This window comes from Quercus robur, chromosome 2 (genome assembly GCF_932294415.1).
Source record: "Quercus robur chromosome 2, dhQueRobu3.1, whole genome shotgun sequence".
Taxonomy (NCBI): domain Eukaryota; kingdom Viridiplantae; phylum Streptophyta; class Magnoliopsida; order Fagales; family Fagaceae; genus Quercus; species Quercus robur.
The window spans coordinates 59,655,816-59,679,246 of NC_065535.1; the positions used below are offsets into that span (position 1 = coordinate 59,655,816).

Consider the following 23,431-nt stretch of genomic DNA (forward strand, 5'->3'; position numbering starts at 1 on the left):
GTCACTTACAAATTGACTTGAGACGGGTTAAAATATGAAAATTGTTCTTGACGTTGAGCAATTCTTGAATGTTGTTATCTGCTTGATTAGATGACAACAAATTAATAAACATGGTTGCAGTTGTTGCATTTGCTGAGAAACCCTTCTCAACCATTATGTGGAGATATTTCATTGCCCTTGATGTCTCATTATGTTGCAATAAACCTTGGATGATTGTGTTAAATGTGCAATCATGAGGTGAACAACCGTTCCTATCCATTTTCTCAAGCAACACACTCACTTCATCCATCAACCCCTCTTTGCAAAGCCCTTTGATCATTATATTGTAGGTCCAAACATCAGGTTGCAACCCTTTGGTGGCAAGACTATAAAAGAGCTCTCTTGCAGCCATAACTTCCCTAACATTGCACATACGATCAATTAAGATGCTGTAAATCACAATATTGTGGTCCAGATTTTTGTCTCCCATCTCTTTAAACAATGTCATTGCTTCAACAAAATGTTTGTTCTTAAATAAACCATCTAACAAGATGGCATAGGTACGGGGATTTGGATGTTGGCCACAAGCACGCATCTTATGGAATAGCTCTAGTGCAACTTGAGGTCTCTCTACTCGACAAAGACCACCTATAAGAGTGCTATAAGTCACAACATCATAAACCAATCCCTTGGTAGACATTTCATGAAAAAGATGCATTGCCTCATCAATTCTTTTACTTTTGCAATATCCATTGATCAATATATTATAACTAAACACATCAGGCGAACAACCCCTCTCAAGCATCATATTAAAGGCTTTGATTGCATCATCCATTTTGCTTTGCAAACAGTAACCATCAATCAAAGAACTATAAGTGACTGTGTCAGGCTCAATGCCTCTTTGAATCATCCCATCAAAAACTTCTTTAGCCTCTATCAACATCCCCTCTTTGTAAAGTGTGTCCACCAATATGTTAAATGTTTGCACATCTGGCATAACCTTCCTTTGCCCCATCTCATTCAACAAAGCAGTAGCCTCTTTCCATTGACCAAAATTGCATAGACCTTGAATTAAACATGTGTAAGTGACAAGATCTGGCTGAATGCCTTTACCCATAATTTCAGATAAAAGGTTCAAAGCCTCAGTTATCAATCTATCCTTACATAAACTATCAATGATTGTGTTATAAAACACCTACATTAGGTTCAAAATACCTTTTTTCTATCTTCCTAAGCAACCCAATAGCCATATCAGTCCTACCAATCTTACAAAGCCCATTTAATATCGTTCCACAAGTAATTGCATTAGGTTCATACCCTCTCTTCTCCATTTCTTCTACCAACCTCGCAGCTCCAGTAATGTTCCCTTGAAGACAGAGCCCCTTGACAAGAGTAGTTAGAGTTATATAGTTTGGTTGACAACCAAGTTTCAACATTGTTGCTAAGACAGAGAACCCAAAATCGACACGGTTCAAATGACAGAAGCAATTGATCAAAGTACTCAGTGTATAAACATCGAGAGCGATACCTAATGATTCCATTTGTTAGAGTAACCACAATAGAGTAATGCTTCATTCTTGCAATGGCACCCAACATGTGATTGAAATCGTCAATGGAAGGCAAAGGGTGCAAGTGAAGCATTCTATCAAACAGGTCTAAGGCACAATCAACATTCTTCAGGCTCCGAGATTTGCACTCATCTCTTACAGATTTCAAGAACTGATTCTGATTCTAATGTGGGGTTTTCACATTTTCTCTACATCTACTGCTTCTATTAATAACACAAGTACTATTAGTAGAATAAGAAGTAAGAGCTCTATGAAATGGAAGGCTTACTCTCATAATCAAACGATTGAATATATAAGAAACAACAGAATTTGTTGATTTATAAGCAATACCCATTTCCTGAATAAGCAAAAATCATCTAGCATTCCGTCTTCTTTTTGTAGATAATAAGAGATTGATTATTGAACGGCTCGACGTATGTGTATGTTAGAGAGAGAGACAGCTGAGGAAATGAGACGAGTTGTTTCCTTTTTTTCATTTTAAATATTTTTACTGGGTACGGACATATACTAGATTTTTTTTCTCCTTTTTTATTTAATATAATTATATAGAAATCAAATATAATTATTAAGATTTTTTTTCCTCTTAAAATTTATATATATATATATATATATATATATATTGTAGGGATGCAGACCCAAATGTATATTGGGCCTTGGGCCTTATCCGAGGAGGCACAATGATCTGAGAATAGATCAATAATAAGGAAGAAGTAAGACTTTGAACTTCATGAGCAAGTTATGACTATAAAGACTAGGAGAGGTAAGTCGAGGAGGAGTATCTCCTTAGCTAAACCAAGAATGGGTCAGAAAGTGTGTTCTATAGTCTAGAATGACGTTCCAAAAAGTACTATTGATAAGGATATGTACTACGAACATACAGGACAAATGGAAGCTAAGAAATATCTAAGAAAAAGCTACTATCACCATATTGAATGTTCCACAGCTAACTCTCTGACCGCATTTATGTGAAGAAGACCCCTGAACAGTGCTATCTTGATCACCCCAACTCATAAAGGGCTTGTAAAAGCGTCCGATGGGACAAGCACTCAAGTAGTGGCTTGGACAATCGACAAGTGAAGGGTCAAGATCATCCAAAGGGAGATATATAATGTAAGAGACCCCTGAGGAAATGGGGATTGGAGATAAAAAGAGAAACACTATAGCAATCAAGAACTGATCTCCTCGGACTGTGCTGAGGACAGTTTTCTTTAGATTAAACTAGTCTATTTACATTTTCTTGTCATTTGAATCTACTTTATTTGTTGACTGATTCATTAAAACTCAGTTTTCCAACCTACTCTCTACAAATTCATTGTATTGGGCTTTTTGGGCCTAAGTACATTTATCCTTTGGGCTAGAGACTCAAATCTGGTCCTTACAATTGGCGCCATCTGTGGGGAATTCTCATGTTTTAGTGAGTTTGACGTTCAACTATGGTAGGTTCAGATCCAAACCAGGCAGAATCTATAGGGTCTCAACTTGAAGACTATTTTGTTAACCTTGAGCGAAGAAGGGATCAGGAGGCTAGTGTGCATACCACCCATACTGACAGGAGCCAGTCTCAAAATGGGAGCCACCTTTCTCATGAGGAGGATACTAGAGCCCTGTAGCTAGAGATTAATCATTTGAAGAGAAAGCTGTGCCAAGAACGACGAAAGCGAACTCCCTCCAATTCGGACTTCTCTTCTGACAATGAAAAGGATGGCAATTATAGATGCAGATCAAGAACTCCTCCTAGTGAGTCTTTCTCGCATGTTGAGGACTATCACCACGAGCGCAAAAATAGGAATTCATCTTCCAAAGGCTTGGAAAACGATACGATAAGCAAAACGCTCAACCAAATTTCCAAATCACCTTTCATGCACAGAATTGAGGAAGGAAGACTTCCTCGACAGTTACCCAGCCCACGTTCACCATGTACAATGGTCGAACATACCCTATGGAGCATGTAAGCCACTTCAACCAAAGGATAGTAATGCATTCCAAGAACGAAACTCTGATGTGTAAGGTATTCCCATCCAGTTTAGGGGCTGTGGCGATGAGATGGTTTGATGGCTTGGGAGCAAATTCCATTGACTCCTTTAAGGAGCTCACTCAGGCCTTTGGATCTCGTTTCATTACATGCAGTAGGGTCCCTCGACCCTTAGACTCTTTATTGTCTATGGCCATGCGAGAAGGGGAGACCCTGAAAACGTATTCAGACAAATATTGGGAGATGTTCAACGAGATAGATGGCGATTTTGACGATGTAGCCATCAAGACTTTCAAGGTTGGCTTACCTACTAGCATGGTTTAAGGAAATCTTTGACCGGGAAACCTGCTACTAGTGTGCGCTAGCTCATGAACCAAATCAATAAGTAAAAGAGGGTCGAGGAAGACCAACAACAAGGCAAGGGGAAGGGTAAGGTTATCCCTCAAGAGATGAGGGATTTTAGGTCGGACTATTACAATAATAACAGACCTCGAAGAGATTTTGCTGGGCAATCTGGGTCTACAGCCTCTCAAGCAGTTAACACGGTGTTCTGAAAGCAAGTGCATCAAATCTTGGAGAAGATCAAGAATGAGTCATACTTCAAATGGCCAAACAAGATGGGAGGAGACCCCATGAAGTGTAACTAAAGTCTTCATTGCCAATACCATTAGGAATGAGGGCACATAACCGAGGACTGTAGAATTCTGTGGAATCATCTAGAACAACTAGTCAGGAATGGAAAGTTAAAACAATTTTTGTATCGGCCCAATGGACAAGGACATCAAGCAGGGTCGATGGCTCAGGGGAACGCTTATTCAAAGCCCCCTTTGGGTACAATTAATGTCATCTTTACTGCTCCTGGAAGAACTGGCTTGCAACCCTCCAGGATGATGTCTATAGCCCAGCCACCCGCCGAGGACTCTAACCTTGAGCCTAAGAGGGCTAGATCGGAGGTCCGACCAATGTTGAGCTTTTTGGATAAGGACAAGGTTGAAACCATACAGCCACACGATGATGCTTTAGTGGTCACGCTCAAAATATGAAGGTATGATGTGAAGAAAGTGTTGGTTGACTAGGGCAGTGGTGCAAAGATTATGTACTCTGACTTATACAAATGGCTAAACCTGAAGCTGGAAGATTTTACAGCATATGATTCACCTTTGGTAAGTTTTGATGGAAAAGTTGTCATTCCAAAGGGCAAGATTAGACTACCCGTACAGGCAGGTTTAGAGGTAGTGGAGGTAGACTTCATTGTGATGGATGCTTATTCTCCCTACACGGCCATTATGGCAAGACCTGAGGGCTGTTTCATCCACCCTGCTTTTGAAGGTAAAATATTCGTTCGGGAACCAGGTCGAAGAGCTTATTGGAAGCCAATCCATGACTAGGCAGTGCCTGGTGACTGCAATTATACACCAACTTGTAGCCAAGTTCTCAGTCTTTGCTGAGGGGAGCTTATAGCAATCAAGGATTCCGATCCTATCCACGAATGCTGTATCGGAAGGGGTAAAGTGTGAGAAGCTGGAAGAAATTGTGATAGATGGTGATCCAGAGAAGTTCTTTTAGGTCGAAGCTCAGCTGCCTCCTCGGGAGAAAGAAAAGTTGATAGCGTTTCTTAGAAAGAATGTTGATGTATTTGTATGGAACGCTTACGAAGCTCCTGGGGTGGATCCAGACTTCCTTTGCCATCATATGAATGTTAATCCAATCGTCCTCCCTAGGAAGCAACCATCTTGGCACTTATCTAAAGAACATTCTGATGTTGTCAAGGACAAGGTAAACAAGCTTAAGCAGGCTAGGGCTATTAAGGAAGTGTTTTACCCTGAATAGTTGGGCAATACGGTGGTAGTAAAGAAGAAATGTGGAAAGTGGCGAGTATGTGTGGATTTTATAGACTTGAATAAGGTTTGTCCAAAGGACCCCTTCCCCATACCTCGAATTGATCAACTAGTGGATGCAACGGTAGGCCATCCTCGGATGAGTTTTTTGGATGCCTTCTAGGGGTATCACCAAATACCATTGGCTTTAAGTGATCAAGAGAAGACAACTTTTGTCACCCCAACTAGAAATTACCATTACAAAGTGATGCCTTTTGGTTTAAAGAATGCGGGAGCTACCTACTTGAGGATGATGACCAGAATGTTCAAGCCACAGCTAGGAAAAAATATTGAGATTTATATAGACAACATGGTGGTCAAGAGTAAGTTAGAATCCGAGTATGTTAACGACCTCGAGAATATCTTCAAAATCTTAAGGAGAAATGCCAGCCGTAGGATCTACATCTCACCATAGGATACGAAGAACAGAGCGCTGCTTGGAGCATTTAATGAGACTTCATGGGCTTCGAAGCGTCAGGAATAGTTATGGGACACGTGAAACGACACTCTTACGTGTGGAAATTAAAGGAACAGGTGGGATTTATTTTTCAAACATCAAAACCCCACTTTTCTCCTCGGATAGGAACGGAAAACCAGAGTTTTAAGGGGGCTATTGTGGGGACGCAGGCCCAAATGTATATTGGGTTTTGGGCCTTGTCCGAGGAGGCATAGTGATTCGAGAATAGATCAATAGTAAGGAAGAAGTAAGACTTTGAACTTCATAAACAAGCTATGACTGTAAAGACTAGGAGAGGTAGGGCGAATAGGAGTATCTCCTCAGCTAAACGAAGAAGAGGTCAGAAAGTGTGTTCTGTCGTCCAGAATGACGTTCCAAGAAATTCTATTGATAAAGATATGTACTGCGAACGTACAGGACAAATAGGAGCCAAGAATTATCTAAGAAAAAATTTCTATCACCACATTGAATGCTCTACAGCTAACTCTCTAGCCGCATTTATGTGGAGAAGAACCTTGAACAGTGCTGTCTTGGTCACCCCAACTCACAGAAGGCCTGTAAGGGCGTCTAATGGGACAAGCACTCAAGTAGTAGCTTCGACGATCGACAAGTGGAGGGCCAAGATCATTCAAAGGGAAATATATAATGTAAGAGACCCCTGAGGAAATAGGATCGGAGATAAAAAGAGAAATAATGTAGCAATCAAGAACTAAACTTGTAATCAAACTTGAGAATCAATATATAAGAACGGATCTCCTCGGACTGTGCCGATGACAATTTTCTTTAGATTAAACTAGTTTATTTACATTTTCTTGTCATCTAAATCCACTTTATTTGTTAGCCGATTCATTAAAATCTAGTTTTCCAACCCATTCTCTACAATTGTATTGGGCTTTTTGGGCCTAAGTTCATTTATCCTTTGGGCTAATGACTCAAATTTGGTCCTTACATATATATATATATATATATATATATATATATATATATTAATAGCCAAAAACTTAGAAAAAATCTAATTAGATTTTAGATTTGATTCTAAATTTTGCGCCATGTGCGCTATTTAATTTTTAATATTGTACCAAGTGAATTATTGAGTATAAAAATCAAAAAGTCCAAATCTAATTAAATTCTAAATTGAATTTCAATTAGAGTTTAATTTTCCGCCATGTGTCCATCTAAATTTTTAATTTTTGTGATAAGTAAATTATTGAGTACAAAAACCAAATAGTCTAAAACCAATTAAATTCCAAATCATAAATATATATATATATATATATATATATATAATGAAAAACCATTACATATTTTAGAAATGTATGATTTAAAAAAAGTGTAAGCTAATACCATATATAATTTGAATCTCTTCTCAAAAAAATGTATAATTTGAACTATATAATTGTAATTATTTTTAATTGTACCCGTGTATATACACGGAGCTACACACTAGTTATTATAAAAAGCTAGTACTTAGCTAATAGCTTTTATGATAAAAGTTTCATTTTTCTATAAAAAGTTTCTTAAAATAGTTTACTAAATTAGCACTTAACAAAATATTTTAAAAGATAGACAACGGCTACTAACTAATTTAATATTATTTGAAAGAGTCCGAATTTGGTAAAGATGTAGTGTAAAATTCATGTTTTATATCGTCTAATAAGAGATTGTCATATTAGTTTTTATCTAAAACTTAATACATCCTACTATACATAATAACATCTTAATAAACTCCCAATTGAGTTGGATTTTCATATGAGTATTAAAATTGATTGAGTGTGATTATATCTATTCTTTAATATGTGATATGATAATATGACATGTTGAAATTGGAAGGTGTAAAAACTGGATTTTACTCCACATCCTTATAAAATTTAGTCTCTATTTGAAGATTCATAGACAAGAAAAAGTTTGCATTTGTTGCATTGATTTAGACATTTTTGAACTTACAGACTACAAAAAAACATTTTATTGGGGACTACAAAAACCTTACTCAAACAAAGGAAGTGATCTCTGCGAACTACTTCTTGATACATGAAAGCCATTAGCCATACATAGTTCAGAAATTTGTTTTCTTTATTAGTAGTTGGATTCCTCTCTTAATTGACTTGGGAGGATTCTTTTAAGATTTTAAGATTTCTTCCTCGTAGCAGGGTCAAGACTCATGACCTTGTTCTAATAACAAATTAGAGATAAACATTAGATCAAGTGATTTCCTTACTTTCTTTTCTCTCCATTCTTTTTTGTCTAACCAAACATAAGGACTATTTTCCTTTCCCTTTATTCTTTTTTGTTATCTCCATTTTCCTTTCAATTAAACACTGTGAATGTTAAAGCTTCTAACAATCCCAAATTAGAGCATTCACAAGGAGCTCCACAAATCCTAACTTTTTCCCCCTAGTTTTGGTGAGCAAAACTCATTTTCTTTTGTCTCCAAAGAGCTTGCCATTTCCTCAACAATTTTTTTCTTCTTCTTTGTCACGCTAACTCAACAAATTTGTTGAGCATTGTAGCTTTACTAAATAATTTGACACCAAATTTGTATTTCATCTCAAAAGATGAATCTCTATGTCTATCCATTTCCCCCCTAAGAAACAAATTTCTCTCTTGCTCTCTTTAATCCCTCTCAACCGAGATTTCCTCCCACCACCCATTTTTTTGTTCTCTCTCTCTCTCTCTCTCTCTCTCTCTCTCTCTCTCTCTCTCTCTCTCTCTCTCTCTCTCTCTCTCTCTCTCTCTCTCTCTCTCTCTCTCTCTCTCTCAAGCATCATTAGAGGAGCATCACCGCTGAAGCAACAACATTGTGACATAACAAAGTCATTGATGTTAAGGTCTCTATAGCTGTCACCACTAAGAATGGTGACACAAAGTTGAGGGGTACATTATGTTGAATGTGAGGCCCTTTAATCCTTAATCAAGCATCATTAGAGGAGCATTACCGCTAAAGCAACAACATTGTGACATTGGCAAAGTCATCGATGCTAAGGTCTTTAGAGTTGTCACCACTAAGAATGGTGACACAAAGTTGAGGGGCACATTGTGTCAAATGTGAGGCCCTTTAATCTTAAATCAATGCCTTTGTATTTTATTTTATTTTATTTTGGTATTTCGTTCTATGGTTATGTTTGATGATGGGGCTAACTGGCTAAGTGCATGGATTTGGAATTAGGTTTGACGATTTTGGTGAATTTGTGTAGTTAAAGATTTGAGTGAATGGAAATAGGTTTGGGTCAAGGGTGAAACCACATAGAAGATAGGAGGGACCAACTCAAACTTCTCAGATGTTAGGGTTTTACCCCTAAATTTACTTAAAGTTTGGCTCTCCAAGTTTCTCAAATATTGGATTTTTACTCCTAAATTTACTTAAAGTTTTCAAAAATATAGAAGGTTGGTTCCCCAAATTTTTCTTATTTATTGTATGACACTTTTATATTGATTCAATTTATATATTTTTTATAATTTTGACCCCCTATTCTTAAAAGTCTAGTTTCGCCCCCAGTTTGGGGAATTTGTATGAGAATTAGAGTGAAATATATGGCCATTGGTTAAAATATAATATTTGAATGGAATAAAGAAAAAATGAGAGAGTTTTGTTGGGGAAGTGAATGCAAAAAGTTAGATAACTTAAGAAATTTTTTTTTTTTTTTTTTTTAGAGAGTTTCAACTTATGTCGTCTGCTCTAATAATAGCTCTTTATCATTAGACCAAGACACCAATCAATTTTTTGTATTTATCATTAGATCAAGATACCAATCAGTTTTTGGTGTAGATAGAAATTGAACCTCAAATTTCTTGTTCAACCATTAGAGACTTATTCAAGAGAGTTTTAACCTAAGGCGTCAAATCCTATAATTTAATTTGTCTTTAGGCTATATTTGTTTTGGCTTCAAATCACTTCCGGAAATACTTTTCTGTAAATGCGGGTGTTTGGTTGTGCATGGAAAATAAATTTTCCGAAAAATATTTTCAGCTGACCGTGTTTTTTAGTGGCTTTGATCCGGAAATTGGTTTCAGTCAAAATTTTCACTTCAAACCATTTCCGGACTCACGCGCAAAGAGAGAAAGAGAGAGAGATAGAGAGAGAGAGAGAGGAAGAAGAGAGAGCCCAGATCACGCCTTCGGCTTCGCCGACGAACCCAGAGCCCAGATCACGCCACGAACCATTTCCACTCCTCACACAACACGATCTGAGCTCTCTCACAGCAACGCACTCCTCAGACCAAGCTCCAGTCCGATGACCCACACTCCACCGGTCTCGTCAATCGCAGCACCGTGCCGATCGCACCGGTCTCGTCAATCGCAGCACCATGCCGATCGCACCACGCCAATCAAGCAAAGATCGACTCCAACGCCGCTCGATCTCGCCTCTGCCACGCGATCTCTCCTTCGCCTCCGCCGTGCGATCTCGCCTTCACCTCCGTGGCACGATCTCGCCTCTAGATCGAACCCATTCACCTCTCTCTCTTCCTTCTTCTCTCAATTTGACCGGATTTGATGAATTTTTTTTCTGGGTTTTGTTTCTTTTGTGGGTCTGTTTGGTTGGAGGGAAAATGTGAGTGTGGAATTGGGTTGAATTGGATTACTCTTACTTTCCCATTTGATGTAGTGGAATGGTTAATCAAATTTTCTCTTCTCTTGTTTTTTCTATTTTGGTTGCAAAGCTTGATTTTCCGTAAAACGGAAAGCATTTTCTGTAAAATGTTTGAACGAACTAAATACTGGAATTGATTTTCCATAAAACGAATTCCGAGACAGCCAAACAGTTTGAATACATTTTCCTTTCTCAAAAATAGCCTTAGTCTTTTACCTTACCAAGTAAATTTGAAAAGCCAAATTTACCCCACTATAAGAAAAATAAAATGCACCCACAGCTAAACTGCCTAAAACCCACAAACGATTTCTCTCTCTCGCTCGCACTGCTCATACTTCGCAGCGGCGAGAGAACCAAAAGCCGTCCTCTTCCTCTGCTTCTCACTCTCTTGCTCTTTCGTCTAATAGATCAGTAACAAAGGTAAAGCCTCTTTAATTCACTTCACATGTACTCAAGATTTCTAATTTCCTTATATTCTTAATTTTATTTACACGAAAAAAAAAATTTTAATTCTATCTCTTGGGCTTTTGTTTTAGATCTTCTGCTTTTTGACAGATCTGCTTGTGTTTTTGCTCTTATAATTTCTGGGTTTAATTTAATGGGGTTTGTGTAATGTTAAAGTTGTGCTTCGTGGTAATCTCTGACTTTGGAAACACAGTGTGAGAACTATGAAAATATATAAGTGTGGCTATCAGAATCTTAAAATTTTGGGTTTTTGATCGAAACCCATATTGGGTTGAACTTAAATTTTGATTATATGAATCGAATTTTTTTTAATCATTTTATGTGTTTGGTATGAAAGTTGGTATTTTTGCCGTGAATGGCCAATGAATTCAAGCTCAAATGGCACATCTTCCCCTTGTAAGAGCAAGGTGGCCCTCTTGGTGATTGTCTAATTACCAATTAAAGGAAAAAAGATATTTTCTGTGAATGGTTGTGAGTTGTGAATGAATGATAGTCAATTGTTAGTACTTAGTAGTATATGTCTTCACTATTTCTTGTTAATAACCAGAATAGCGGTGCGGTTGTGTTATATGTGCATTCTGGCCTTCTTTTCTAATTTGGAAATATGAAGTTGTGCTCCAATGTTAAACTTGAGTATTTTGTTTCATATTGGTTTATTTATTTTTATTTTTATTTTTTTATGATTAGGCTTAATTTTGGAAGTTGATGGCGTCGAAGTTGCATCAGTTGCAGTCTAAGGCTGTCCAAGCTTCACAGTTTGTTTCAAAGCATGGAGGTGCTTACTACAAGCAGTTGTTGGAGCAGAACAAGCAATTCATTCAGGAGCCACCCACGGTGGAGAAATGCAACCTCTTGTCCAAGCAATTGTTTTACACTCGTCTTGCTAGGTTATAGTTCTTTTCCCCGTATCATATTGACATTTGAAATTACATTTTACTTGGTTTTGGTGGGTTTTTTAAAATGAATTGTGTGGAGTGGTATTATCTTATAAGAACTTAGATAGTTTGAGAACATGTTAAATATTGGGCACCATATATTTAGCAATAAGCATTCTAGCTCTAAAGTAAAACGATTGCAAGAATGTTGTAAATAAGCCTAAAATCGATAATGTGCCTTGATGAATATTTGACAGTATGAATTATTAAGCATATTATAGTGGCTCTAGTGTAGACCATGTGCGATGATGCATATTTCAATAAGTAGGTGTTTGGTGAGTTTATTTTACGCAAGATAAAGCCTTAATGGGCTCCGATACTATTGTTGCTATGGGATATTTTGAATTTTGGCATGAAATTAGGATTCCTGATGAGATCTCAAAGGGTTCTAAAATAGGTTTTGTTATTTAAGGGTTTAGGTAGGGTTAGGTAATAAAAGATTGGATCTTGATGAGTTTGATGCTCTTTTGGTGTCAAAGCAGTAATTGGAGTGAGAAACAAAGAAAGATAAACCTAGGAAATAACACCTAGGTTCACTAAGCAATCACACTTAAGAAAGAGAAGGCAATCACACCCTCATATAAAAAAAAAAGCTTTTGGAATTTTATTAAACTCAATCTCTTTATCTGAATCTTATTGACTACATTGAAGCCTTTATATAGGCTATTGCCAATCCCTTTCTTAGATAGACTAGGACACCTAAAAAGGGAACATTAATTTAGACTCATGGCCCTTTGATACAGCCCATTCCAAAAATATGGAATTACCAAACTACCCATAGTCTTAAGAAAACCTAACTAGAACCAAACCAAAAACTTTCTAACTTAAAAAAACTTATTACTAAGACTCATAGATAACTAAAGTTGCCTATCTAAGGTGTTGATGAAGTCCCGCATCAAAACTAGACCATAATTCTAGAATATCTTGTTATTTGATCCTTTTTTTTCTTTCATTGAGCTCTTTGCTTGCTGCATCCAGTAGAGCATAACAATGCTCTTGTAACATATTGTATGGATATAGATTGCTCATGGTAGATGCAAACTTAAAAAGGTGCTTTTTATTGGCTTTCTAAGGTATTTGTTAATAATTTAAAATTGCATGTGGTATTGTTCTGCTTGTGATGGGCACTAGAGTTATGCAGGGAAGGTAAGCATCTCAATATATGCTTTTAACTTACCTCCAACAGCTGTTTGGACAAGTTTTGAACTCTATGCAAAGAAAACTAGAAAAGTGAAGACTTCCATTGAAAAGTAAAATTTACTATTAAAGATCTACATTGTGAAGTAAAGTTTGCTATTAAAAACCTACATTGGTCTAACAAGCCTCACCATGTGTAGACTATCATATCCTTCAGAACACCTTTGCTTTTATTAGTATTGTAGAAGATCTAATTGGTAATAAAAACTTCTTAAGTGAAATAACTTCTGCTAGAATAATAATGAATAAAAATTCCATTGCTTGTGGGCTATTTGAGTTATTAGGGTTAATAACTTGAAGAAAAACTGTGCACATATTACTGTTGCTACTACTAATATATGAGAGTGTTGGAGAAGTAAAAGTAGTTGGATTGTCGTAACTTATCATCTCTAGTTCCTGTTCCACATCTTGAACTTCTAAATCAAAGCCTTTTCATGACCATACACTTTTTAAAATTCAGTTCCTTTGGTGATAACATTAATAGGGATGGCAATGGTTTGGACTTGTGGTGGGTTTTGGATTCTTGTCCCTACCTCATCATGGAAAACTCACTCAAACCCCTACCTCATTAAAAATTATGTCTAGCTCTACTACTTTTTGGGAAAAATTTACATCACCTTATGTTTGTACTCATTGTGGTGAAGGATGACCAAAAATAACATTAGTAGTTGTAAAAAAAGGACATATCAATTAAGGAAGTAATAGAGAATGATTATGGATAGAATCAAATGGTGAAAATAATACATGTGGCCGATTTTGACTAGTCTGTTGAGGATCCATAGCTGGCCCCAAAGTTTTGGGACTAAGGCTTGGTCATGGTTGTTGTTTGTACTCATTGTGGTGAAGTGAACTATCATGCACAGCTTTTCCTTCAGATTTATACATCTGCAACTTCATTGGACTTATTTGTTCTGTTCTGTACAGTATTCCTGGTCGTTATGAGTCATTCTGGAAGGAACTTGATTATGTCAAGCATTTGTGGAAGCACAAGCAAGAGTTGAAGGTCGAAGATGCTGGTATTGCTGCTTTGTTTGGGCTGGAATGCTTTGCCTGGTTTTGTGCCGGTGAGATAGTGGGAAGGGGTTTTACTATCACTGGTTACAAAGTCTGAGGATAATTACTGTTTGAGGGGCTTGAATGTGTAAGCTTCTCATGTCATTGCGTGATCTGAAACATGAGAACCCTGATTTTAAATTTTTGTTTCTTCTGCAAAATTTTTGAAGCTGTGAAATCAGTTGGAATCTCTGGTAGCCTTAATAATCCATGTACTTGAAAGTAACTTCGTATGTACCTTGCTGTTACTTTGTTATTGATGTTGAAAGCTACTGGCACCGCTGCTGCTGAATGAATCATAATACTGCAAATCTGCATTGGTTTACTATTTTTCTCCTCAATTACTATACGTCTGCTGGTGGTATCCTGATCAATCACTTGAATCCAATTTGGTGTGATTAGCAAAACTCTTAATACAATTTCACAACATCCTTTCCAAATTTTTATGTCTGATATTTTGCAGTGGTTTGTGGGGATATAAGGATTCTTATGCCAGTGGTGGGGAGAATATAGATGTTGAGGTGTTAATACCTTTTAGATTTTTTATCTTTAAATATGAGTTACACTTGAAAAATTCCCATCATCTGATAATATCACTTTGTAACTGTGTTTGTTTCCTGAGGTTTGTGAACTGTGATCTAAGCAACTGCTTGGCTACCCGACAATCAACATGCCTGAAGGCTGAAGCCAGAATTCCAGTTGCACTTGGCTGTTTTGATGGTTTTATTTGCTGTACCTTTGGATTGCCTTGTCGAAGGCATCTGTTGATTCTGATATTTCATCATCAAGTGTATTTGCTTGATCACTGTTTAGAGCTTTTGAAAATGAACCAGTCATTACCCCACTTGAAAGGCTTCTGTGGATTATCTCTATTACATCTGATCTGATCAGTTCATTTGGATGTAGTTTTTGATTGAAACTGTGAGTTGGTTAAAGCATAGTTGTAGCTAAAAAAACTAAAAAGCTATACATAATTTAAAAAATTAAAACACAAAACTATTGCCAAAACACACTAAAAAATAATGAATCATTCAAGTTTTGTACTACAAACAGAAAACACAAGCCTACACTAAAAAACTAATGAACCATTCAAGTTTTGTACTTCAAACAGAAAACACAAGCCTTCACTATTTGGTAACAGAAACTCGCCCGTTCCAACTCTCAAATGCCATCAATTAGCAATTCTGCAATCGGGCCTAAATTACATTCTCTAATTCTTTTTATTTTTTATTTTGAAAAAAATTTAGATATAAGATATGTGAAGTTGAAAAATCAAATTAATGCTACTTGTCACATATACTATTAAAATTGAAAGAAATCTAACCTCATATTGTAGTGTTGGAATGAATTTTTTTTTTTTTTAGGATAATTTTTTTTTGTAAATAGTTTAAATTTATAGAATCAGCTTTTAATGATTACTTTTTATCAATAAATACGACAACAAAAATTTACCGGTTGTTGTAGCTGAACTGTCTAGAGCATTATTTATCTGCCCCCAAAATCTTTCCCCGAGTGATAGAGGGTGAAAAAAAAAAAAGTCCATACGACGTGTTACATCCAATCATAGCGCGCGTGATGGTTATCTTAAAAAATAAAATTCCAGAAAAACCAGCATAATACCGTTATAAATTCTGGACAACTCTTGATCCTCTTCCCTACGCTACAGGGGCAGTTTTGTAAGATATTATTTTTTCTGTACCACTCCTGGAAGTTTCCGAAAAGAGTATTTTTATAAAAATAGAATATTCTAGAAAACGCAGAAGAATACAATCATCACCAGCATTTTCCGAAAGGTGAAAAAAAATGCAGCGTAGTGCCGGCGTTCCCGTTCAGACACGTGTCTCCGCCGCATTCGCCTTCGTTTTCACCTTCCTCACCGTCGTCGCCAACAGCTCTATCAACAACTCCGAGGTAACTTAACGTCCCTCTCTCTCTTTCTCTCTGTGTCTGCTTCCCGAGAAAACGTAGGAAAAAATAAATCGTTGAATCGAAGATATTAGTGATAAAAATTTTCCTGGATCTTCCAAAATCCAAATCTCTGAAAATTTTCAATTTTTCTTCAATGACAGACAACGTGCAGCAGAACCTGCGTTGCACAGAATTGTAACAGTAAGCTTAATCCAATCCTTCTATTACATTACTTGCATTTCTTGAAAAAAATTGGTAATTTGTTAATGTATTTAATTGATAAATTTTTTTTTGGGAATAATTGTAAGGTGTTGGGATACGATACGGTAAGTACTGCGGAGTAGGGTGGACCGGTTGTCCAGGAGAGAAACCGTGTGATGATCTCGATGCCTGTTGCAAAATTCACGATGAATGTGTTGGAAATCACGGTACGCTGTTTCTCAATCTCAATGTTTTTATTTATTTCTTTATTAAATGCTCCATTAATTTCACCATGGGTGAATATGATTTTTTTAGAGTACTCTAGAAGCTTTCTTAAACGCTAATTTAGCTCCAACTCAAAATTTCACAACCTTTTCTGCAACTTGTCAAAGGTGTCAAATTGTAATTTAAGCAAGAGTAAATTTAAAGGAACAAACTATTTTACTACATTTTTACAAATCGATGATGCGGCAAATTTTTATTGATTCTCGTCTGGATCCACCACTAATATTATCATTTTACTTACCAATAATTATCCATCATATCAGTAGTTTGTAATATAGTTTGTTGCTTTAGTAGATTTCCTTTAAGCAATATCAATTTGAAACATTTTATAAACTTTGGGCTATTTTATGTAATCTCCCCTTGTTTTTATTATACACCAATCCCAATTGGGCATGTTAGTATTTGTGAAAATTTTGGTATTACTACATTTATTGGGTGAATAAGGGCATTACGCAATGTTTACAATAGCACAAACGCTGAAAGAGGAAATTAATTTACGTCCACAATGTGCTCTATCATCATAGACGCTATAGAAATATGTTATTTCAAGTGTAATGTAGTTGTGGAATGCTTTATCACAATTGTTTCATCTAATTGATTGGCATTACTTGTACTTATAAAAAAAAATGATTACCATTGCTTGTAAGACTAATATGAATTAGATCTTGGAATGAAAAGGAGAATTGAAAAAAACAAATCAAATTAGATGTACTTGGTTGTGTTATATATAGTTGTTGATAATGAGTAGTCTTGTAAGAGAAGGATGTAATGTTCAATATTAAGAAGAGGACAACAGGATAGGTTCACAAGGTAAACATTTATATGCCTGAATTTGTGTTTAACTGATTCTAAGGGAAGTTAACTTTTGGATTTTATTTTTTTTGGGCCATATCATATATTCTGTAATAAAACAAATTTGCATGCTGAAGTTCGAGTCGAGGGGTTTATGGTGGATGGATATGTTGGTTGTTTGATCTTGGTGTGTTTTGAAAGTTGGGGGTTGCCATATTTTTCAAGAGCCATCATGTTAATTATCAAGAAAGGAAAGATTGAAGGGGAACATTTTGCAGCCATCATTGCTGATTGGATATTCTGTGCCAGTTTGCCCTCTTATCAGCTACTTAATGGTTAATTGCTTATAACACAAAAAGAGTAAACAAGTGAAAATATGATGGCATTATATGGTGAATCATATTTTCAAGGATATAAAATCACATCTCTGAGTAGAAACCAACAAGTTTGCTTCCCTCTTGCATTCACCCTTTTTCAGGGGCTTTTCTTTGTGCCTGTTTGTGAATAATGGAATATTGTTATGATTCTGGTAATTGTAGATCTATTTTACTTTTGTCCAGGGGGTTGGGTGTGGTTGTGTTGTTTCTTTAATCCGATCAGTGATTAATGAAGCATGGGTTTTGCAGGTGTGGCCAATGTGAAATGTCATGAGAAGTTTAAGAAATGCATAAAGAGAGTACAGAAATCTGGGAAAGTTGGATTTTCTTGGGAGTGTCCTTACGAGACAGCTGTGCCTACAATGGCACAGGGTATGGATTTGGCTATCTTAATGAGCCAGTTCGCTAACGTGAAGGATGAACTCTGACTTGCCAAATTTCGGTATCACCTGGCAAATTTAGAGACAAATACAGAAAAGAAAAAGGAGTGATTCTCATTTTTCAGAAATGGAACTTAGAATTATTAATGTGTGGATCCTATGATCCAACTAGGTTTGTGTTTTTTCACTAGCTCTAATGTATAAATTATTCACCTTTTTCTCAATGAACTCTGATTTCAAAGTGTGTGTGATAATTGAGATGAATACAACTAGTGCCCAAAGGAAACCCGTCTTTTCTTGATGTGAGGCCTTCCTGTCAAGATGTATGTATGAGAAGCTTAATTTCAGTATACAGGAGATGTTTGGATCTCTTTCTTTAGCTTGACAGAATCAAGTTTTTGGATTTAAATGCAGTTACTGCACTGTTTTTTTACACATAAAATGGCGTGTATCCTGTGGAAAAGATAAGAAACGTAGTTGAGCACAATCGAAAGGCATCTAATTTCAGGCTCTCCATAATGTCCAAATGCCCTGTTATTCCCAAACATCATTAGTAGTTGTTCCCTTAAAATGGACTATTGGAAATTATTTCCCAAACAGAGCGCATTTTCCATTTATCATTGTGAATTAAGCATTACAATTACTGTGGGTACAATTATTGATTAGGATCCTCTCAATCTCTCTTCGAAATGGAGAATGTCTATTTTATGGCCACGATTCATTTGAATGAAATCTATGGTCTACAATATGACAACTCGTTTAAAATCCTTTAACCTAATACCAAACTTGAGTGTGGTTAGTAACCTTAACTCCACTGGAAAAACTAGCGAGAGAGACGCGGGGGAGGAAAGACAAAGTGGTTACTTTAGTTTAATCACAGTTAAGTTTGGCATTAGGTTAAGTCAAAGGCTTTTAAATGGCTTGTCCTCATACACTAACCCTCAGACACTCACCATTTTAAGTCAATCTAGACCATAACCCTCACACACTCACACTCAACATTTCAAAGAGAAATGAAGAGGATCCAAATGAAATATAACTCCAGATTAAGCCCAAATAAGTTAAAGGGCCTTTCTCTCCATTTCGGCCTAGACGAAGGGAAAAGTTCTGTTGCACTAGAAAGCAATTAGTGACACACTAGGAATCCGGCACGAAACGAATAAGAAAAAGCAAAACAAAAAAAAAGTGCCTCTTCACCAAAGCAATTCTTTTTGTGTAAAAGTACAATTACCTAGTTAGTTAAGCATCTAGATGAGTGATACTCAAATTTTGAGAGTAATTTGTCGGGACTTGTTTTACATTTCCAAGTAGGGAGTGGATGTTGATTATAGTATTTAAGTTATCTTGGGATTTTTGTGATGGACTTGGGATTTGCACTTATAACTATAAAGGTGTTCATTTATTCTCAAGCTTTTCTCCTCAATTACTTGGAAAAAAAATTGCAAGGACATCAAGAAAAACCTCAAAAGAAATAGTTAAATTCATTTGAGCTTGTATTCCCCGTTTAAGAACAGGAAATAGGATACTAGGGACAAGGAAGAGTCTAAAAAGAAAGCAGGTTAACATAATCTTTTCATAAAAATGACACTGCAAACCTAAATATAAAAGCTAAATGTAAAAGATCCACGAGCATCAAGACATTAATGCTTCGTTTTCAATGATAGAAATAGCTAATAAAGTCTCTAACGCTTTGGATGCTTGCATTTGACCAAACTAACAAGAGAAAACAAAAGATTATGAAAACGATATTTGCAACATGTAGGACTTACCGACTATACTGCATATAAAAGAAGACGAAAAGTGAAAGATTTTCACAAAGAAATGAGAACGACGCCTCAGCAAATTGCATTATTTATGTGAGTGCATTTCTTAATTGCTGCTGCTGGGTCAACAGTCAACACGCGTCTAAGACGTGCAGGCTTGCCCTAACACCAAAGCAACGACCAACTTTTTTAATTCACGGTTGCATTAAGAAACTCTTAACTTTTGTTTGTAAATCTTGCCCCACAAATCACTTCTTCGTTACGTAATGTCGTGCTTTTGGGGGTAAAAACAAAAAAGTTATGACCAAAAAAAATATTGTTAGAACAAGTAATAATATTGCTCTTAATTCTTAATGTTTTTTTTTTTTTGAGAAGATTAATTCTTAATGTTTATTGGCTTAAAATGACAGTTTTTCAATATTGTTAATCATTTACTCCTTTCGAGTTTTGACCCGCGCATAATAAATCATTAACGCCTTTTGGCGTACATGTAAATCCTCGCTTTTAATTAATGTCATTTCTCCGTAAAGATTTCCTTCGATCATGAATTTCCTCTTGTCAATTACCATTATCATTAGGTGACTTTTCGATGACTATACATGTTTATTCTAATCATATTATCCATTAAATTCTTTTGTATATGAATAGTAATTTAAAATGTTAGTTAATAATGTTGGAGTATTTTCTTTCAAATAAATTAGAAGGATTTCTAGTTTGGTCATTTATGGTAAGAAAAATGATAGACAAATGTGGAAAATTATTGTGTATTCTCGGAGTACTATACATGCATACTCCCTCCTTTCATATATATATATATATATATATTTTTTTTTTTTTTTTTGATATAAGATAGAATTCTACTCTAGCCTAATCTAAGTGTATATGTGTGTGAAGCTCCTTCCTGAAGACTTGAACCCCGACTCTTGCCCTTCACACCCCACAAGCACTTATACTTGTGTAATGACTATCGCACCAAGGGTGTGCGGGGGTACTCCCTCCTCTCATATGAATGGTAGGTCCCGCTAATTAAATTTATGGTAAGATCTACCATTTATATGAAATGAGAGAGTACGTATTTATAGTACTTCGGGAGAACCTAATAATTTTCTGACAAATGTAAAAATATAGCATTAAAATTAGAAAAGAAAAAGAAGAAGAAAGAAGGTTTTTATGAAATGATTTCTTGTCTTACATAATTACATTATGTAATAAAAATTTTGTATAAGTTTTTTCTTCTATGCATATAGTATATCGCTTGTATACATAATGTCAAATTTTTGTTTTTTGACACCTTTTATAGGGCAATCTGTTAGTTAATTTTTAATTAGCTCAACTTCTTTAAAAAAAAAAAACCATTAATGTATTTGATTGATGCTAACAAGTAACTAGTAGACAAAACCGCAACTTCAATAAATTCTTTTTTATTTTATTTTTTATTTTATTTATATATAACTTCAAAATCTATCCTATCTAAATATAAAATTGTTGATTATTTGGTCAAGTACAACATTTTAGGAGAGTTTTTTTTTTAAATTTTATTTTATAGTTTAATTGAGTTATTCAATAATTGAGAGAAGGAGGATATGAATCATGAGTATTTTAGTTGAAAATACCACAAAGTGACAATTTGATTATAAGACTCTTCATATTTTCCATTAAAAAACTAAACACATCACTCGAGAGCTCATGAATGTTTTCAAAATACTACTTATTACTTAGTTATTTATAATTATTTCATTCAAGCTAAAAAAAAAAAAAAACCAAGGGTTATGTTAACTATACTGAATAAGACATTAAATATATTTCAACTTGTATCTTGAGAGCAGTGAGCACACTTTTTTTTTTTTTTTTATTATAAATATCTCTATATATTAAGAAGATTTAGAAAGTTAGTTATGACTTCAAAAAATGTGAAAATACCTAGGGGTGTTCGCGGTGCAGTGCGGTTTTAGGCCATTTGTAGCACAGTACTTTGCGGTACAATTTAGCTAAAACCATAACTGCATCGCATCTTATTTTTGCAGTCACATGTGCAGTGTGGTGTGGTGTGGTTTAGAGTTTAACCAAAACCATAACTATACCGCACCTCATTTTTACGGTCACATGTGCGATACCATGTATAAGATGCAGTTTGAAGTCAGTATATTTTTCAAATTTTGGGCTTTTCCTACTCAGCCCAAAACTAATTTTTCCTTTTTTTTGGGCCAAGTTTTTTATTATTGAGCTAGTTTTTCTTTATTTTGAGTTGGCTTTTCTAGTCAACGCTTGCTAGGGTTATTAAACTTTTTTTTTTTTTTGAAAACTAGGGTTATTAAAATATTAATAATATATTTAATATTAAAATAAATAAATATATAAAGAGGGTGCAATGCGGTGCGGTTTGTGCGGTTTTCTTATTATAAAATCACAAACTGCACTACACCATACGGTGTGGTACGGTACGGTTATGCCATTTTGCGGGCGGTTTTGGTGCGATTTTTGCAATTTGTGTGGTTTTATGCGATTTAGTGAACACCCCTAAATACCCCTAATTTAATTAGATAATCTTTATTCTTTAAAAAAAAATAAAAATAGAGTTAAAATTGTAATTCCACAAAATTTAAAAAAAAAATTAAACTATTAGATAAACTTTTTTTCCTAAAAATTTGCATACTTTCTATTTGAATATATTTCACGCATATTTAATACTTTTTTTTTTCCTTAAAAACTGGCATACGCTAAATCTAGCTATTTATTTATTTTTAAATCCTAAATTTTAGTTTCTTAAAAATTCATTCCTGTGTAAACTCACTAACAATAGATAAATATAAATTGAAAAATTACATTAAACTCAAAATAATAAAAAAGAATTTCATTGCAGGTACAGAGCACGTGTGATGAGGTTAGAATATATATATATATAAAGAAAAACTACTTAATAATTTGCTAATAAAATTTTTAGTTCACATGATATTGTGATAAGACCAAGTTAGGCCAACAAATAGGACACAAAGAAGAATTTTTTATATTTTGAAAAAAAAAAAAAGTTCCAAGGTGCTCTTAAAATATTAAGAAATGCTATACTTACAACACTTTCATAACAAATTATAAGTGATAGGTTGTTATTGGTTGTTACATACGGGTTAAAAAAAAAATTAGTTTAAGTTGTAAATTCAAATTAGAACTAACAATAACTTATCACTTATAATTTGTTGTGAAAATATTATGAATCTAACAATTTTGTAAAATATTTATTACTAAATTATTTTAAGAAAATTAATTACTTTCATGAAAAATAGAAAAAATTGACAATAAAATAATCTGTTTTTTTATAAAAAAATTTCTAAAAATATATCTGGCGTTGCTGAACATTTCCTAAAAAGAAAACCATTCAAAAAAAAAAAAAAAATACATTAAAAAGGGCAATTTAGTCAAAATAGAAAAGTCAACTTCAGAATTAGTTCCTTCCCTGCACCTTCCATGTACCAAAGTCTTGTTTGTTGAACTGCTGGGTTCCAACCTTGACTACGGAACTCCCAATTAAAAACTCGCTTTCATTTTTTTTTTTTTCCCAAAAAAAACAAAACAAAAAATCGCTTTAATTTAAAATTTTTCATATATATCTTTTTCCACACGTATTAGTTACTAATATTCCGCG

General features: G+C 35.1%; 2 protein-coding genes and 1 pseudogene across 2 annotated transcripts; 2 read left to right on the plus strand and 1 right to left on the minus strand.

Annotated features, from left to right (window-relative positions):
* Nucleotides 1-1,978, minus strand: LOC126714272 (putative pentatricopeptide repeat-containing protein At1g12700, mitochondrial; annotated as a pseudogene).
* Nucleotides 1,979-10,693: 8,715 nt separating this feature from the next.
* On the plus strand, nt 10,694-14,413 carry LOC126714275 (uncharacterized). The gene is made up of 3 exons (XM_050414345.1): nt 10,694-10,858; nt 11,591-11,790; nt 13,960-14,413. Exons 2-3 carry the CDS (start codon nt 11,609-11,611, stop codon nt 14,144-14,146), a joined length of 369 nt encoding a protein of 122 aa, XP_050270302.1. The 5' UTR covers nt 10,694-10,858; nt 11,591-11,608; the 3' UTR covers nt 14,147-14,413.
* Nucleotides 14,414-15,783: 1,370 nt separating this feature from the next.
* LOC126714276 (probable phospholipase A2 homolog 1) lies at nt 15,784-18,410 on the plus strand. Its single transcript, XM_050414346.1, has 4 exons — nt 15,784-15,999; nt 16,158-16,197; nt 16,305-16,424; nt 17,901-18,410. Exons 1-4 carry the CDS (start codon nt 15,892-15,894, stop codon nt 18,077-18,079), a joined length of 447 nt encoding a protein of 148 aa, XP_050270303.1. The 5' UTR covers nt 15,784-15,891; the 3' UTR covers nt 18,080-18,410.
* The last annotated feature ends 5,021 nt before the right edge of the window (nt 18,411-23,431 follow it).